Genomic DNA, 19,128 nt, shown 5'->3' on the forward strand with positions numbered 1-19,128 from the left:
GCCAAGCACCTCTGCCCCTGAGGTGTGCAGGCCTGGCAAACATGGACTTTGAATTCTTCTGTAAACACGGCAGCACAGGGGCTGGCTCTCGTCAGTCAGAGAAACGTGTCGGGGTGAAACTTTTGTTTTCCGTATTGCAAACTTGGTCCAGGCAGAAGTCTTCCTGCCAGCGTTGCCTAAATCTTTTATGCTGTAAATAAAGTGGGGAACATAAAATGGAGATGTATGTATTCATCCTTAAGACAGATTCTGCATGTATTTTTGAAGATGAATGAAATTAACTGCTTCAAAGTCTGGGCAGAGAGGAGATTGTCATTCTAAGTTTTATGGGGTCAGACATCTTATGTTTGACTTGAAGGGGAAAATAACAACAAATTGAAGAATAAACTATTCTTATAATTTCCTACAACCCTGTAAGTGGCCAGAGCTGGGACTGTTTATGTATCCATATGTCATGGTTTGACACTGGCTAGAAGCCAGGCACCCATGAAAAACCATTCACTCATTCTCCTCTGCTATAGCTGAGCAAAGGGAGGAAGGAAAAATCCTAAAAGGCTCATGGGGTGAGATAAGGATTAGGAGAAAACACTTTAAGGATAAAATAGGCTCAAAGCTTAAAACGTAAAAAGAAAAAATATTAACAGAATTAAAAGAGGGTAATAAGAACTAAAATAAACCTTTAGAACAACTTTCCTGTCCCCCCCCACCAGCCCTTCTTTCCTTCTCACCAACAGTGCAGGGAGACAAAACAGGGGCACTTTAGTAGGTTTGTTAATTTTAAAAATCCTTATTCAGTTTGCATAGGGAGAGCAGGCTCTTCTGTTATGCTGTAGGGTTCTTCTCACAGGAAACAGTTCTCTATAACTTCTCCAACATGGTTCTGATTTTCAGGAGCAGCAGTCCTGCCCAACCTGTTGTAATGTGATTCCCTCCCATGAACACCTTTTCTCACAGGCTGTGACTGTGCTCTGCATCCCCCCATGCACTTCATGAATTACAGGGAACAGTTTATTGTGTTACAGTCCTTGCAGAAGAGTCTCAGCTCTGACACCCAAAGCACCTCCTGCCCTCCCACCTTTCACCCACCTTGGTGTTGCCATGCTGTTCTCCTCACGTCTTCACCTTTCCTTTTCTCTGACTGGGGACAGAATTGGTGTGTGTAGGTTTGTTTGTTCTCAAGTTCTGTCAGGGTTTAGCTGCACTGAAGGGCTGGTCCCGTCCGGGTTCTGCGCTGGGGAATCGCTCATGGTGCCCCTCTCTGTGGGTCCCTGCTGGCACCACCAGCTCCATCCAGGGCACCGAAAGGGAGAAGCTGCTGCTGCTGCCCTGCCCTTCTGCCCTCAGCAGGGCTGGATAAGGTGGTCAGGCAAGCACAGCTCACTGTGGGCTGTGCTGAGATAGCCCCGGGCTCATGGGCGCTCCCGGCCGCATGGTCCTGACTGTGCTGCCACTTGCGGTGCCAGGATGGTCCCGTTAGCGTGGCTGTGCTTGGCCATGTTGGGAAGGACCCCTGTGGCCCCACTGAGAAGGGACCCTCAGCCATGCTGGGAAGGGCCTTAGGGCCATGCTGGGAAGGGCCCCTCAGCCATGTTGGGAAGGGCCCCTCAGCCATGTTGGGAAGGGCCCCCTCAGCCATGTTGGGAAGGGCCCCTCAGCCATGTTGGGAAGGGCCCCTTGGCCACCTCGCCACCCTGTGAGGAGATGAAGAGGAATTGCACATCTGTTCTTTTCCTTCTTAAATATGTCATCACACAGGCGTTCCCAACTACTTTAATTGGCTTAGTGGCATGTTTATTTTCAGAGCCAGCCCGTGCTTTGCTAGGCACGGGGGAAGCTTCTAGCAGCTGTGCAGAGAGAAAATCACCTTTGTGGATGGCTTCTTCCTTCCTCACCAAAAAATCAAGCTATGCAATACCAACACACTATAGTTTTTCTTCTTTTCCCTTTCCTCTCAATCCTTAGAAATCTATTTTTTCTCAAAACTTCTAGAGCTTGCCAAGAGTTGTTCCACTTTTCTGCAAAGTTCAGCATATTTTTTGACTTCATGTGTGTTCCTCCCATACTTGGTTTGATGAGCTGGGCTGTGCTTCTGCCTCTCATACCTCCCAGACCCCTGACAGTGCCCTTCTGCTGGTCTTCTGATCCCTGGGTGGAGTCACAGAGCCCAGCTGGAGCAGGAGAACAAGCTCCAAGGTTAGCCACAGACAGCAAAACTGTGTCCTGGGCCAGTGATGCTTTAAAACGTGCTTTTTCCGAGGGCAGAGCAGCTGAAATGCTGTGTTTGTGGTTTGCAGAGATCCCCTTGGTCTTGTACCTCTTTGCCCTGATTTCCATCACCTGGCTGTGGGGAGGACTGCACATGGCTTACCGGCACCTCTGGATGTTAGTCTTCTTCATCATCTTCAACAGCCTGCAGGTAAGAGCCAGCATGTGGTCCTTTGGTCTTCTCGCTGACCTGGGCATCTCTTCTCCACTCTCGTTTGTCATTTTGGCTTCCCCAGCTGAACAACTTCCAGTAACTCAGTCACAGTGGAAGTGTGTATTCTTTTTATTTCTCAAACTGACATAGGGAATGCATATTAAAGCAGGGGATGTATTGTTTTTTAAACAATAGCACTATAATTGCATAGATTTCATTTAATAACTAATACACTTAGAAAGAAAATTGCTTGACTCTCTATGTAAAGTGTTGCTGAGATAATTATACCAGTAAAACTGAAGTATCTGCAGCCTTTGCAAAAATCACTGAATATTTCAAATTTCCATAGATGTTAATAATAGTAATAGTAGTAATAATAATAATACTAATGATGATGATAATAATAATAATTATAATAATGATAATAGTATTATTATTAATAATAATAATAATAATAAACAACCACACAAAAATTTTAAATTCTATTGCCCTAAGATTGATTTTTTTTCCCATTGTAAGAGGTGAGCCTTGAGGCTTAGCTTTTCTCATATAGCGTATATATTGGTAAAGCAAATAACTTTTATTGAAAAAGGAAACAAATAAAGACTAAATGTTCATCATTAATAATAAAAAATGTAAATAGCTCTTTCCAAAATTGTACCCATGTAAATGTTTCCATTGGGTTCTCTAGTGCATTGCAATAGTCTGTGGCACTTAACACCATACTCCATATTGCAGAATTATTTATAGAATAAAGGTTACTGTATCACAGATAGGAAAATACCTCTGATGTCTGAAAACATGAAATTAGCAGGAGATTTTAAATTATATATCAAAATCTTTGGAGGACAAGTTCTTCTGACTCCTTATTTTTTTAGAACAGAAATCTCTGTGACACCTTTTATTTCCCTATATCAAAAATCTTTATACCTATCAAATAAAAATTAATTAATTAAAAAGGCAAATTTTCACTAAATGGATTTATTTTAAATTAAAAATGTGTGAGTTTCCTTAGCCAGTATTAAAATATTTTTAAAAATATATCTCAGAAATAATTTTTTCAACTGAGTTTAAAAAAATGTACTTTATTCTCCCTATAATATATTTTAATTTTCTGTATATATTGTCATCTAACTGTTATATATATATATATTAACATATATTGGCTGTGCTTCATCAATAGATGTGGTCTTTTTTGGCTTCATGCCTTAATGATAGTTACTAATATCTGGGAAATAACTGCATATGTCAATAGGGCTGCAGAAGTTAGTGCATTTTTACTCACATTATATCAATACTGATCTTCCACATCAGGAAGAAAAACCTGTTACTTTTGTTATTTCTAGCCCTAGAGAATCAGTAAAATCTGAAATATAAAATAATGGGATTTCTTTATTCAAAGGAGGTGAAAATATTTCAAGTGCATAATTTCTTCCTGCTTATTAATTTAAATTATAACATGCATGTCTGGAGCTCCAACTCAAACAGTAGTAAACAAAAACTTTATTTTCAGCTATGAGGAGCTTAATAACATATACTCCATACTTTAAAAGTGGGTTTTTATCCTTTGCTGTATTTTTGTCATGTAAATTGTAATAGGACAGTATCCACTACATTTTATAACTATTTACTAACTGGTTTATTTTAAGTATAAAGTTACTATGTACTTAAAAGGAAGAGAGCTTTTTGGTGTTACACATCCTGGGAGAAGTTTAAGAAATAGAGCAGCTCTTTCACAATACTACAGTTTTTAAATTTGTCTGTTTCAGTCAATAATTGTCTTCAATGCTTTGTAAATCTCCATAATAAAACAAGTTTTAAAAATATTTCCTGGAATGCCCGACACTTTAAATAACCATCCCAATCAAACTATTGTCCTCTTTGAAAGTTAGGATTTATCTAGTCAAGAAATGGAAAAACTGATGTCAGATTCAAGTGATCAGACATGCAGCATGAAATTAAAACCAGAGAAGGAATAAAATTAAAAATCTGTAAATTTCTTTAATCTGTGCTTTTCGTCAAATAATCAGATACAACAAACTAATTTAGGGAAAATACCAGTATGCAAAGTCTTTGTGTAGAACAGAATTATATATTACAAATACTGATGAAAAACGAAGGTTTTGCTGTAGGCAATTGTAGCTTCAGAGAGGATTTTAAACTACGTTCCTAGTGACAAAGGGCTGGTCTTGGGGACTACACACTTCCTGCTGGGAATCATTCTGACCCACAGGCTACACAGAGCCACGTTTATCCAGCTCACAGACAGTCATGTCCAGTGTCCTTTGAAGATTTAATCTCAGCCTACCTGTTTGTGACTGGGAAGGGAAATGGGACTTGATAATGGGTAACACATTTTCATATTGATAACAGTAGAAACTAGCTGGTTTTGTCATGCATTCTGTTGGCATCTCATTGTCAAGGCTTTGTCAGCTCTCAGAATTGATGTTTGTTAAAACAAGGCCCTTTTTCTGCAATAAAATGTGGGTTTACCATTTATTGATGAGCATTTCTGTTACACAGCAAGCCCTGCTTCAGCTGGAAGGCAATTCATTGTTCATTAAGAGTTTTTTATCACAACAGAAAAGAGGAGATTAAATAGTTTACAAGAAGCAGAGGCCTGGATCCCTGCTGCTCAGGAACTATGGACTGTGTAAAGAAGCAGAACATGACCCATTAAAATGTGTTGGATAACCAAATGGATTCAACGCAGGAGATTGAAAGGACACAATATTATCCATTGTTATTTGTTTAGTCTTATGACATGCATTTCCCAGGAAATGCACTTGCTTGAAAAGTCATCCACTTAGTACAAATTGTTTCCAAGCACTTCCTGCAGGAAACTGTTCCCATCAGAGGCAAGTTTATAGTAAGAGCTATTCTAGTGCATGGAAAGGAAAGCAACATTTCCGTGTAACTTCAGGAGTAAATATGCAAATGAAAGGGCAGTAGCTGATTTACAAAATAAAAATTACATTTAGAAAGCCATGAAATAAAAAGAAGTGTGTTTGGGATATCTGGTATTTTGAGTTCCTTATCAATATGCACCTAATTGTCCTATCCAGACAGCATGTGTGATGCAAGAACACACTCCATTGTTTTGTGTGATAAGCCTCAGCTCCTCATCTTTACCCCTGGGAAACAGAAAAAAACCATTTACCTCTTTTCTTAACTTATGATTGTCATTGTGAATTAATCACAAGATACGTGTTTTTCTGGAGTCAGGAGTGAAAGAATAAGCTGCTACCTTGAGTACTTCTCTCAAATATTTGGATTTTCACAAGCTCTTTTGCGTGCACTATACCCATCTAAAGGATCACTGTGTTTTTCATGCATTTAGGGGAGTGTTTCTGATTTGTGTGGCTGATGTCAACAGAGGCATATTTGCATTTGGTGGATCCAAAGTTCAGGGCAGTGGGTGGATCTTTTCCCATTGTTTGCAAAGGGCTCAAAATGAGGCTTCAGGCCCATTCCTATTCCCTGCAGCCAATTTTTTTAGTATCTAGATATTTAGTAATCTAGATATTTATTTGGCTATATTTCCATCAGACTGCACTAGGCACCTCCATCCTCTATAACTTAGAGTGTATCTACACTGTAAACTACCAGATATTAGGTATGCCACAGCTACCCCAGTCACTGTTTCCTTGCTATATGCCCCAGCATTCTTCTCTCTCAGCAATAATTAAATTAAATTTTTCAACAAGTAATTTTTAATTGAAATGTTACTCTGTGAGTATATGCTGTGATATTACCCATCAACAGTAAAAAAACCTCAATTTTTCAGGAATACCAGCAGAAAAAATAAATGGCAACACATAGGTAATCCATTATTAAGGACAGGATTCCAAAAATCCTTTTGTGTTTGTTTTGGATGATGCAGATAAGGGTTAAATATCTCCCTGTTCTGTGTTTGAGTGTACTGGACAACTCATGAATTTGTAATAACCATCAGTGTTACATGGAAAGTACTTCTTCCCAAGAAACACAGGAAAGATTTGGGTTAGTTGACTGGTGATTTTCTAAACTGAGCAGATGGGCTGACCTGCCTAACACAATTTCTGAGTTTAGAGACAAAATTTGCAAAAAGTTCTAAAAGTCAACTTACTTGTATAGATTGCAATAAGAGAAGACTCAGAATACAAATACCTGAAAAGTCTTTAACAAGAAATATGGGCATACAGGAAAAAAAAGTGAACAGGTCCACATCCAATCGTGACATTGACTGGAGAAGATGAGATTTATCAAACTTCATTAATTAAACGGATTAATTAAAATTATTAAAATAACTGGGACAGGTCAGAATGGGAGGAAAGGCTAGCTTGAGTAGAAAAGGAGATAAGATATTAAAGAAAACTAGTAGGTATGTTGGCAATATTATAATGAAACAATAGAAAATATATTAAGAGAAATCAAGGTGATACAGTTTTGGAAGGGAAAATAAAGTTTAAAAAGTACCACATATTGTGATAGTAAGAAGTGAGGAAAGATACACTGTTTTGTAACTTGCTGCATTATATTATGCAGGAAAGCAAAAGTACACAGTTTATAAAGCTCATGCCAGTACCAGTCACAAATGAAATATGTATTTTTTCATAGAACATACTATTCAGCTCTGGGATGTATCCAGGGGACACAGGGAGGGCCACCACTATAAACAGGCTTGCTTCCTGTGTCTTACGACATCTTCCGAAAGCTTCTGCTCTGATGAGTACAGAGGCAGACTGGAGGATCCCATGCAGTGGTTCAGATTATCAATGCCACAGAAAACTAAACAAAACCCACTACTAGACAGACGTGATGTGAGTAAATGTTGCAGGCTGTAAAAGGCTGCCGACAGATTTTGCAAAAGGTGATTCTACACTGCAAATAAGCCCAACAAAGGGCAAGGAAGGCCTCATTATAATGCCAAGATAAGATGAACTACAGTTTATATTGAGGATATCAAGAAAAGGACATATGCTTCTTCAAGCAGATGCAGTCCAACCAAATCTTCTGTCAGCTGAGTGCACAAACCAAACACAGTTAAACACAGGCCAAACAATTCAAATACTACCCCAAACACAAAATAAAATAACATCCAAAGCAATTCACATTTGTATTTAGACATCTGTTCAATCAAGCTGTTTCTGGTGTCTTGGATTCTTACCTGGAAGGAAAGACAATGGTATACTTAGAGCCATTCACTTAACCTTGAAAGTTGTTCACTATGTGTATTTTTTTAAAGTAAAAATAACTGCAATAAAGCATATAAAGAAAAAATGTCACTTTTGAGATGTCACACTTTTTGACATCAGCTAAATTTCTGGGTTGTAACCTTGATTGGATAGTAGCATTGGTGTGCATTGTGGTAGCTGTGAAAAGCATATAAAGCTGTCCATGAGACTTGATTACACCATGAATCAAGAGAATGCAACTATTTTATATCACTTTTTCTATGTTTACACCTTCTTTCTTGAAGAGGAGTCCTCTCTCTATTCCTGAAATATACTTTAACATATTATTTTTGTAATTATTTAGGAAATAATGGTAAAAGATTCAATTTAAGTATTCAACTTCATACATAATGGATACAAAATCAGTCTATATCTGAAGACAAAATAAAAAAAAAAGTGTGCAGCGTCAAGTAAACATAGGAAGCATTGTTACGTTACAGCTGAAAATATTTTAAATATACATGATAAATAAATGTCAGAAGACTAATTTGTGTTTAGAGCTGTGTTTATAATGTATTTTATTAAAACGCAGTGAAAGACTGTACTGAAGTGGTCTTTGACTCACTGAATTTTCAACTAATCACTGAAAAAACATTTAGACTTTTCAGTGACACACTTAAAATAGAAAAATGTGACTATAATATATTTCTTTAAAAACAAATACGGTATTTAAACAAAATTTTAAATCTTTCAGCATCAATGAAGGTCCTTCATCCATCCTTGAAGAATTTAACATTAATAATATATTTCAGGAAAAATCTCTTAACATCAATTTTTTGCAATAGAAGGTGAAAAAGCAGTTTTAGCCATTCTCCTCAGAAGGTGTTAGTAATGGCCAGAATTGTATAGCACATAACAAGCAAAAATGCAATTACAACTACAGCAATCAGTGGAAGTATATCTGTTGGGTTGTTTGTTTTCTATTCCAACATATATCCATTAAAAAAGACTTTGGATCAGGTACGTTCTTTTCATTTTCCAGATCTGTCAATGTGAGTTGACTTTTCTTACTGTAAAGAATAAAATAGCAACCAAATTAGTTTGGTATCTGTAACAAATGACTCATCTTTTTTTTTTTTTTTTTTTAATAACTCAGGTACAAGAATTACCTGTAGGAGCTAGGTGTATTTAGCCAGGTGAGGAAGACACCAATGGAAAATAAATGTGGTCAGTAAGGAAGGAAATGTGATTCCAGAGGATGCTTCACCAGAAATATATGAGATTTCTGCTTTCACTTAATATAGCATTTCTGTATTTAGTCTCTGTGATTTTATCCCAAAGACAATACTGTCATTAAGCATCTTTGACCCCTTCTGCCTGGATTATAAAAAAATATAATGTAGCCATTGCATACATTGAAAACAGAAAGTCTGAAATCACCCATCCCAATATTTTTTGGAGTTATTTCAGAATTCTTTTTCATTTGCCCCTAAGAAATAGATAATGTCAAAAGGAGAAGCAAATTATTTCTACCCATATTTCAGCAGGGTCTTTCCTTTGCAGATGAGTACAGTATAAAAGTCCTTCACAAAGCTCCAAGTGAAGCCATGGAGTAATGATGAGATTTTTGGACCACTTGAAGGGTTTTTTTAAGAATCACTAGGTAAAGACATAGTCTAAACTCTAAGATAATCTAAAAAGTTTTTTAACCAAGATCTAGTTGTGTGTGCTAAATTTTGTCTGAAGTTATTTACCAATCCCTTGAACGACAGTTTAACTGTTCTACTTTCCTTGAGGACGCATGAAAACCAACTAAGAAAGTTTCTTTAGAGTAGGTTACAAAACTGGAGAAATAGTTAAATTAATGAAATTTTTTATCATTTTGCAGCAAATGTGTTTGTAGTAAAGCACATAACTATTTGGTGTATTTAGAAAATTTTACAGAAATTTGAGAATATGGGAAATAAAAACTTGGAAATGGAGTATTTTCACTAATGCTATACAAATTTAGGTTCATATGTTGTAAAGAAATTTAAAGGAACACACAAATAATCATTTTCTGCTTGTGCAAATCATCACAATAGGATACAATTATATATGAAAAACAGAGACTAAATTATTTTTTATTTACAATTTTTTTTTTGTAGTTCACCTGTAGGGTAGTCATGTCTGTCTGACCTGCCTGTCAGTCTTCAGAGATGGGTATTATCATCTCATTGTAGATAAGTGGCTTTTCTGGAGCCAGCACACTTGCAATATGAAGCCAACTTAATGGCTCCTACATTTCCAGTTTGTTCTTAATTTATTAAACCACATTACCACCAATCTGTCAGTCTGTATTGCCTCAAGTACTGTATTTTTGGAATGGATTGTATTTTCTAATTGGAAACCAGCTTTAGTTTCAATAGAGCATTAAATTCCTATAACAAGTAAAGAGTAAAAGGAGCTGTGGGATGAATGATTTTCAGGACAATCTAAATAAAGATCCTCTTCCTGAAATGTCTCTTTTTAGGTTGCCACCCTCATTTTCATTGACAAAGAGCATTAGCAGACACTGTTTAGCCACTTTGATGACATTTGTAATTTGTAGTTTAGCTTAATTTGTAAAAATTGTTTGTAATAGATAAAATTAGAGGAAAGAGACCGGTGTTATCATCCTTGCCAGAAATTTTACTTCTGGTAATGCAATTTTGTGTTTAATTTTACCCGTAGTTTTGCATGTAGTAATTCCTTGTGCATGAACCTGAACCTAATGCAGCGAGTGCAGTTGCGAGTAACTGAATGCATATGCTTTGAGGAACTCTATCCAAATTCAGGGGAAGGTTCTGCATGGAGCAGTTACCTAACATTTAGAGTGGAAGTTCATCTGAATGTTATAACTTGCATTTTTGCTGAGTGTTCAGAGAGTAATTGTGCCTTGCACCTAGTTTATCAATATTAAATTACCTTTACAGAAACATAGTTATGAAGTTTTGTATATATAGCTATAGCTAGTTACAGGTAAATACAAATTAATATAAACATTTGAAAATATTTTTTATGTCTTAGCACAGACACCACCATAAGAAACCCTCACAAGCTGTTGTAGCTTTGAAAGACTTCTAAGGAGAAACATGGACTAACTGTGAGGCGTATGTGGAGAGAGAGGCTCTGGTTTTACACAGAGAGGCCTTGGAGGAACTGGCTTGGCTGAGTCAAGTAGTGTCATTTTGCTACATTACACTGAATTGTTCTGAGGGACCCTGCATCAATGACCACCGTCCCGATGTTGGTGGTGGAGACGTTGTGCCCAAGAGCAGAAAAAACAGAACCTTGCTTAGGTTCTTTCCATTCCCAGTGTCCTCACTGGAATGGGCTATTGAACATCACCCTACAGATTTCTGCATTCATTAAATTATATTAATTATTTTAGTTATTAAATACATTAAATGACACTGCCACACCAGGCTATGAAAATTCCGTACTTCCCTATGCGTTTTCTATAGATTTATATTTCATCTGCTTAACATAAAATTGTTTCAAAATCCACTGGCCTGGCAAGGTTTCAGTTCAGAATTTCCTACAAATTCCCTCAGGAGATTGCTATTATGTCTCACCAGACTTTTCATTACTTACTTATCAGCCCATTTCTTCTGCTAACTTTGGCGAGGAGCCAAAATGGTGCTGCAAACATCTGAACATGCACATTTTGGAGGTGGAAGTCCAATTAGGTCAGTGTTCCCCATCAGGTCTGACCTGTAAGTACCTCCAGGCCTGTGCAGCTCACCTCTCTGTGTTGGTCCTGCTCAGCAGGCACAGCCAGTGCTGCCTGGGATCATATGTGCAGGGAGGAATGAGGCTGGAGTTTTCTCCCAGCTCTGAGTGGTGGAGGGATAATGGCAGAACTGGTAGCTGCCTTGCTGCCACTGGGAAAAAAGAAGTGTAAAGGAAGACAAAGTCTAAGAAGAAAAAGTACTAAAGTAGAAAAAAAACCCAAAAAAAACCAAAACAAACAAACAAAAAAAAACCACCAAAACAAAAAACCTCCAAAAAAATGCAAAACAAAAAAAAAAAAAAAAACAACAAACAAACAAAACAGAAAAAGAAAAAAAAAAAAAGAAAGAAGCACTAGTCAGACCAAGTCAGACCCATGCACTCTCTTCTTTCCAGCACACTGCAGCTCTGCAGCTGGTGGCTGTCTGTGTTTACTCTGCCCTGGACTTGCCTTGCAGCCCAGACAGCTCTGTCAAACACTTAGGATGATTTTGCAATGAGAAAACACGATCCCACAGGGCCAGCAGTTATTGCCGTAGAAAAGAAATAGACAGTAATCTTCAGTCCTCACAAAAAGCAGAAGACCTCAGAAGGACATATATTCTATGCTGAGGAATAGGAAAATAAAAGCTAAAATAAAAAGAAACAAAACCAGAAATAAAAACAAAACAACATAAAACAGCTAAGAAATTTATTGCTTCTAAAAACATGTGAAAGTCCATCCTTCAACAGTTCCTGTAATTGTTTTCCTCTGAAGAAATGCTCCACAGATAGCAGAAATGGGTCACAGACCAGGTCGTATCAAAATTGTTTTGTTAAGCGCTGCAAACATGTCTTAGGTCATTTCTGGCATTAATCCATTCCAGAGAGTTTCCAAGGAGAAGGGAGCTTCTCATTTACCAAGTGCAAGGAGAACCAACTGTTTAGATACATATCTCATGACTTACACTATCATTTGCTGACTATGGGTAAAGCTACTTTATGACAAAGTTCAGTGACTATACCAACATGTGGAAACCAAATGTTCCATATGATTAGTTTTGAAATATATATGTATCCTTCGTCATTACATTGGTATGTATTGACATACAATTTATGGCTTTGACAGTAGAACAAATAACTAAATACTAATAGCTAAATATAATATTAAATATAATATTTAGTTATAATATATATATTTAGTTATATTATATAGGCCATTACTCTCCCAAGTGTTGTCCTTGTCTCAGAAATGCAGAGAGATCCCTGTTTAGAGCTATGGGAATTGCCTGAATGTTAATTTAATTTGCTTTCTATTTTCTGTAAGTTTTCCTTCTTTTATATTTTTTTTACACAAAGTTTGTGTTTCTGTCTGAGTCTGCTTAATAAGTCCTGATGGAAATTTTTGTTGCAATGATCTTTTCTGTAAGGAAAAACAGTTGTAACACACAAATGCAAATTCTAGAAAGCTTTCTAAAGAAAGTCTCAATGCAAGGGTTTCTAGAAGACAGTGATAGGATTGAGTGCACCCCCAGCAGGTTTGCAGGTGACATCCAGCTGTGTGTGGCAGTTGTCACGCTGCAGGGAAGTGATGCCATCCAGAGGGACCTGGACACGCTCCAGACATGGGTCTGTGCAAACCTCATGGAGCCCAAGAAAGCAGAGAGCCAGGTCCCACACTTGGGGGGTGGCAATCCCAAACACACCTGCAGGCTGGGCAGGGAAGTGGCTGAGAGCAGCCCTGAGCAGAAAGGCTGGTGGTGATGGGTGATGAAAACTCACAGCCCAGCGAGCCAAACACGTTCTGGGCACCCAAAGGAGCACAGCCAGCAGGGAGAGGAGCTGATCCTGCCCCTCTGGGACCCCAGCAGGGACAGGAGCTGATCCTGCCCTCTGGGACCCCAGCATGGAGAGGAGCTGATCCTGCCCCTGTGGGACCCCAGCAGGGAGAGGAGCTGATCCTGCCTCTGTGGGACCCCAGCAGGGAGAGGAGCTGATCCTGCCCCTCTGCTCTGCCCTCTGGGATCCCAGCTGGAGTGCTGGGCACAGCTCTGCTGCCCCAACAGAAGGACATGGAACTGCTGGAGCAAACCCAGAGGGCCAAGAAGTGGATAAGAGGAGGAGCACCTCCCCTGAGAAGACAGGTTGAGGAAGTTAGGGCTGTTCAGATTGGGAAAGAGAAGATTATATAGAGAACTGCTAGCAACCTTCCAGTAACTGAAGAGGGCACACTGGAAAGCTGGAGAGGGAATCTTTTTCATGAACTGTAGTGATAGGACAAGGAAAAATGGGCACCAACTGAAAGAGGGGAAATTTAGGTTACATATTAGGAAGAAATTTTTCATAGTCAAGGTTGTGAAATACTGGAACAGGTCACCTAGGGAGGTTGCAGATGCACAAATCTGGAAGTGTTCAAGGCCAATTTGGATACATCCTTGAGCAATCTGGTCTAATGAGAGGTGTCCCTATCCATGGCAGCTGGGGTTGGGATTGAATGACCTTTAAGATGTATTCCAAACCCCTAGCACTGTATGATTCTGTGATCAAATCTATATTTAGTACAAATCTGTTTTTTATTTTACTCTGAGTAGCACTCCCTGTGAAAAGAGATCTCAAGTATTCTCTTGAGGTACATTTTATTCTTTCCTTGCACAGACTGGGGGCTTATTATCTCAAGTCAGGGAGTGATTTCAATGGCAGAGCCAAATTACACCTCCACCTACACTTGTTCACCTACCTGTCAGATACAGAAGGACATCTAGTCTTTGTCCTCATTTTTGCCCACATTTGCCTTTCCTTGAGGAGCATTCCTAACCAAAACAGTTTTATCTTCCTGCGTTATAAGACGCATCTTCTGTTCTCTCTGAAACTGTGAAAGGCAGCAAGTATCTATAGGATTTTTTCACTGAAATCAAGGGAAGTTGGAAGTATAAATTGCTGACAGTTTTCATGAGTATCATTTAACAGGAAAGCCTGGTGTACAAGAACTCTAGTTCTTAGACTGTTGTCTGGCAAAATTGCTTCTTGTAATAACTCACACATCTGTTATTCTGGATTTAAAAAGCATTAAAAAGTAATTGTAAGATATTTGCTGTTTTAACTAAGGGATGGTTGAACATGATGAGACTTTGTTTTGTTCTTTACAGCCTTGTGTGTTTGTAGCTCTCAAACTGGCTGCAGCATCACCAAAGGCTTTTCTAAGTCAGAGAATGCTGGAGTACACCAACACTCTATTCCCATTAGTCTTGCCCTAAAACACCCAAGCAGAAGATAAGACAAATAATTACACCAGTTATCTACAATCCTTCAGTTACATCCAAGACAGAGATTTTTGAAGGTTTCTTGCATTTATGGCTTCTGAGGTTGCAGAGTTCTTGTTACCACTTCTTATGGCATTGCACTGAAATGCTCCTAAATAGATAATTTATCTAATTCTTCAGTCAGAGTAACAAGAATCAACAAGACAATAGTAGTCATAAGAGAGATTATGACACTGAAAGAATTCCTTAAAGGGGAAAAAATGTTGTTACAAAATAACTTCTAGCTCAACTCTTTAAGATTTTCTTTAATACCATGTAATAGATCAGCCATAAACACAAAGATAGCTTCTGTCTTTTGACTGTTCCAGTCACTAAAAGCCCACTTTCTATTCGCTGTTTATTTTATCTCTGTTTATCAGTAATTAATACATATAAATAAAAACTACTGCTTTAACAAAAAATAACAGTAAAAATAATAATGTGTTGCAGGAGTAGGTCTTTTTTTTGACTGCATGCTGTGATGCTAGCTTGTCTGGTCTTTGAATGTAGTTTTTTCAAGTGCTAGCTTCTTGTTTGAATTTTCAGCTTTGTTTCAGATATATGTTTTGAGACTGTTTGGGAATGTCTTGAACTAGGAGCAGAGGTTGCAAAGGCTTTTTCATCGACCTTTTCTTCTCTAGGAAAAAAAATAAAAGCAGGAGTAGCTTTAGATTGTAAGGTGTGATCTAAAATGTGGGTTTTGGTTATAAATGTTTGCTGTTGAAAGTGAGTATAAGAGTAAATGTTCAAAAATTTTACTAAGCATATGTTAAAACTCATGACCTCTGATATTTCTAGGAGTTGAAAAATGGATGAGCATCAGCTTACTGTGTTTGATCTTCCCGATTGTTCTTTTTTAGTGTAAGGTTCATCTTACACTATCTTGTCTACTTGTAAGTGGACAAATAGTCTGGTTTCATTGGTATGGGATCTGGCTGCTTTTTGCTACCAGATCAGTCCTCCTCGTAGGATATAGCACAAGAATAACCTAATGCAAAGATTACTTCCAAGGATGGTGTCTCCATTTTCTATTGCCTGTACAGGAAAGAAAAAGACAGTGGGGGAAAAAACTCACAGGCTAAGAATCGGGACAGAGATGGGGAGTAGTGGAGTGTCAGTCTGCTTTATCTGCTCTTGTTTGTTCTTAACCTCCTGCCACCATTTGTGGTTGCTGACATTTGTTGATGCTCACAGAGCTCTGTAAGGAGTGGCTGCAGCCAGAGCTGTGGGGGAATTGCAAGCTGCTTCTAAGTGTTGGCTCTTCCATGTTAGTCTCCACCTCTTCTAGGTCCCTACCTTTGGTGTTCAACTCAGTACTTCTTTCTTTCTCAGCTAAGCTTGAAATAGAAAAATAGGGTTTGTTTTTTTTTCATATTTCTGGGATGACTGCATTGGAAGGAAGTGACAGAATCTTATTCTAGCTTAATCTACACATTTGGCAAATTTGGCTAACCGTCTGTATTTTCAGTGCATTTCCAAGCTTAGTACTTCCCTTTTAATGTTGAATCTGTGCCTTTGAAACAAACAACAACTGACCTAAAGAAACCTAAAAAATCCAACAAAAAAAAACCCCAAAATAAAAACCCCCAAGACCTTTTCCACTTACAGTGCTGAAATGAGAGGTAAAAATGGCAGCTGTGTGGGAGTAGTTACAAGTGTGCTGAGTGCTATGCAAAATATTTATAGTGAATACTGAGTATCCAAGCAAATCTGCTTTTTAAAGATGTGCCAAAGTGTGTTAACCTGTCAGGTAAGACTTAGCCAAGTTTAGACTAAATCTGAGCTGAGTGCAGTTTGCCAGAAAGGTATTTATGGCTTTGGCTTTGAGTAGAAGTTGCAAGATTCAGCATGGTATTGGCATAGCTGGCTCTGCATAAAGAGAAACTTGGCAGTGTATACTAAAGTTTCAGATGAAACATTAGTTAGTATTAGGAAACTTCTTCAAAATGCTGAAAGCACAGTATTTTTTTCATTATTACAGAATACACCTGTAACGTGTTTATGTGTGGAATTAAAACTTTACCAGAAAATGAAAACATTCGAAGTATATCTCAGGGCAGACCTGTAAATACATGATGGATACATGAATTATTACTTTTCTTCATTCCATTTTTTAAGGTAGCTTCTGTTCTTGTGTGTGTGTGTGGTGACAGTTTGTGGTTCAACAGGTGATGCCTGCCTACATGGTATGGGTTTTGGAGTCCTGAATGATATTCATTTATCCTTGATTACGTTTGTTATTGGTTTTTGCTTCTGATGTTAATTTTTAGGCCTTCAGCCCTGACTGGCAGGAATCTTGTCCTACAGAGCAACATGGGGTGTAAACGCCTCAGGAAGCAAAGTGCAGATAAGCAGTAAACATTGACAGTTGAAACTGTGATAAGATAAATTGCCTGATTGATAAGAATTACAATGGTTTCATCAAAACTGACGCTTAACGGCAAATAAACATTCCAACACTTGATATACAACAGGTCCAAAGTCTACACTTACTAAGTGCAATCATCAGCTGATGGAGTTGCATAGTTAGAGACAGTTTTACAACAATGAATGCTAAGAAAAAGACATTTAAACAAAGGATCTTTGATTTATATTTCAGAGGTTATTATTTCTGAAGAGCCATGAGTGGAAGAGGTTAAGTGATAGCTAAAGATGTATCATAAGACTAAGGTGATATGTCTGTTGTAATAGCAACAATTAAAGATCTTCAATCTTCTTTCAAAATAAAATATGGTTGAAGAAAATAACGGCAAAATTAAATGTGCATTAAAGACTGCATGGAAAAATGTCATGCCATAAATTATGATAATTTATCATCATTATCTCTAAAAACAAGGAAGGGAAGCAGGAAAAGAAGAAAAGCTTTCCTTGCAGAAAGAAATAGAGAATTATATGTTTTGTGTTTGCCACTTGGCTGACATTATTAATACTACTGCATGTATGAATATACAGTGACAATATTATCAAATTTATATAATGCATTTTTCAATGGTACTGATTGTGATTTCTTGAATATGATTCCTTTAATTTTTGCTTTGCAGAGACTAGCTTTTGAACTTAGTGAAAAATGCAATTTATTTATATTAATCAGACTGGTAATTTTCCCAAAAGAAATAGGCACTTGTTATGTAAATCAGGGTTAATCCACAGGAGTCTTTGACCAGCCAGTGATGGAAAACAACATAAGAACTTCCCATAAATTAATGAAAACCCTAGAGAAGTTCACAAGAAATCAGCCAAGGCATTGAGTAACACACCGCTAGAAGTGGCAGCAGCACCTCTGACCATTGACAGCTATCCAAAAAGAACAGTGTGATTACTAAATTAACAAGGAAAGGACTTCCTAGGACTCGTTGCCAAGAGTAAATTAGCACAGTTCAGACAGAGAATGAAATTAAATCTCATTGAATAAAACTAAAAATCTGAAGTAAGACTAATCAAATAAACCATCATACAGAAATTACAGTAATGCAAAGTGTCAAAAACTGATCCAAGTATGGACAACTCCTGTTGTCAAAGAAATGTTTGTGTGCTTTATTGGATGTTTTTACCACCTGGCATGAATAAAGGTGTAAGTGTAAAAAAATAGTGGGTTTTTTAGTCCCCATGTTCTAAGGATCAAAATTAACCATTTCTGGTAACTGAAATTTGTGGTCTAGCCAAGAGGTCAGCTTTCTTCAGAAGTCTTGATTCTCCTTTAGAAAAGCAATTTTTAGTATTCTAGTCCTGTGATGATGGTTGACAAACAAAATTTTCCAAATTAAATTAGGAACTCAAAGAGTGTCTCTGTAGAGTGCCAGCAATTTTTGTTAGTGCTGATACATACCCAGAAGCAGGTTGAGGAACTGCTGAAATGGAGTGATGAAATTACTTTGCATTCACAAAAGTCCTCTTAAGATACTTTCATTTTTTATATAGAAATACCATTCATCTAAAACAGATGATAGTATCTGAATGCATTTCTCCTTGAAAAACAGGTTTTGTAATTTCAGGGTAGGGTATCTCAGGCATGGTTAAAATACTTATGGGAGAAGTATGATGTATATTATCTGAAAAAATAAGTCTAATGCCTTGGTGTGTTTGTGTTTATCAGAACAATAATAAAATCATGTGATACAGTAAGCATCTTGGTTTTCTCTCTGTAGATAAAAAGGAGATGTTGAAAAGATTTGTTGATTGCCTACACTCTGTTGTATCCTTACTCATTAATAGTAACAGTGTTAGCTCAGTTTTCAAATTTAGACATACTGTGGTGTCATCACAGTAAGTTGGAGCACAGAGTTAAGAGGACAGAGACACTCCGAGTGTTCAGTGTGCAGTGAAGGCTTTCTGTGGATCAGTCCTCCAGTTCTGCATGGGATCTCATGAGGTATCAAATGTATGCTGCTTCTTGGAATAAATAAGTCAATCTGTTGCTTAGGAGAACCCCCTCACACACATGCATGAAAAAAACCCTCTCACCAATCATATTTTGTATATATATATACCAGAAAAAAAACTCCCTTCTTCTTCTATGGAAAAA

General features: G+C 37.7%; 1 protein-coding gene across 1 annotated transcript in view; it reads left to right on the forward strand.

The window, feature by feature from the left end:
* ADGRV1 (adhesion G protein-coupled receptor V1) overlaps positions 1–19,128 on the forward strand; it is a 267,302-nt gene that overhangs the window by 233,616 nt on the left and 14,558 nt on the right. The window contains exon 88 of the mRNA XM_056514381.1: positions 2,295–2,416. Within this exon, the coding sequence (XP_056370356.1) occupies positions 2,295–2,416 (122 nt within the window). The remainder of the gene's footprint in view (positions 1–2,294; positions 2,417–19,128) is intronic.

Source organism: Oenanthe melanoleuca, chromosome Z, assembly GCF_029582105.1.
Source record: "Oenanthe melanoleuca isolate GR-GAL-2019-014 chromosome Z, OMel1.0, whole genome shotgun sequence".
Classification (NCBI taxonomy): Eukaryota; Metazoa; Chordata; class Aves; order Passeriformes; family Muscicapidae; genus Oenanthe; species Oenanthe melanoleuca.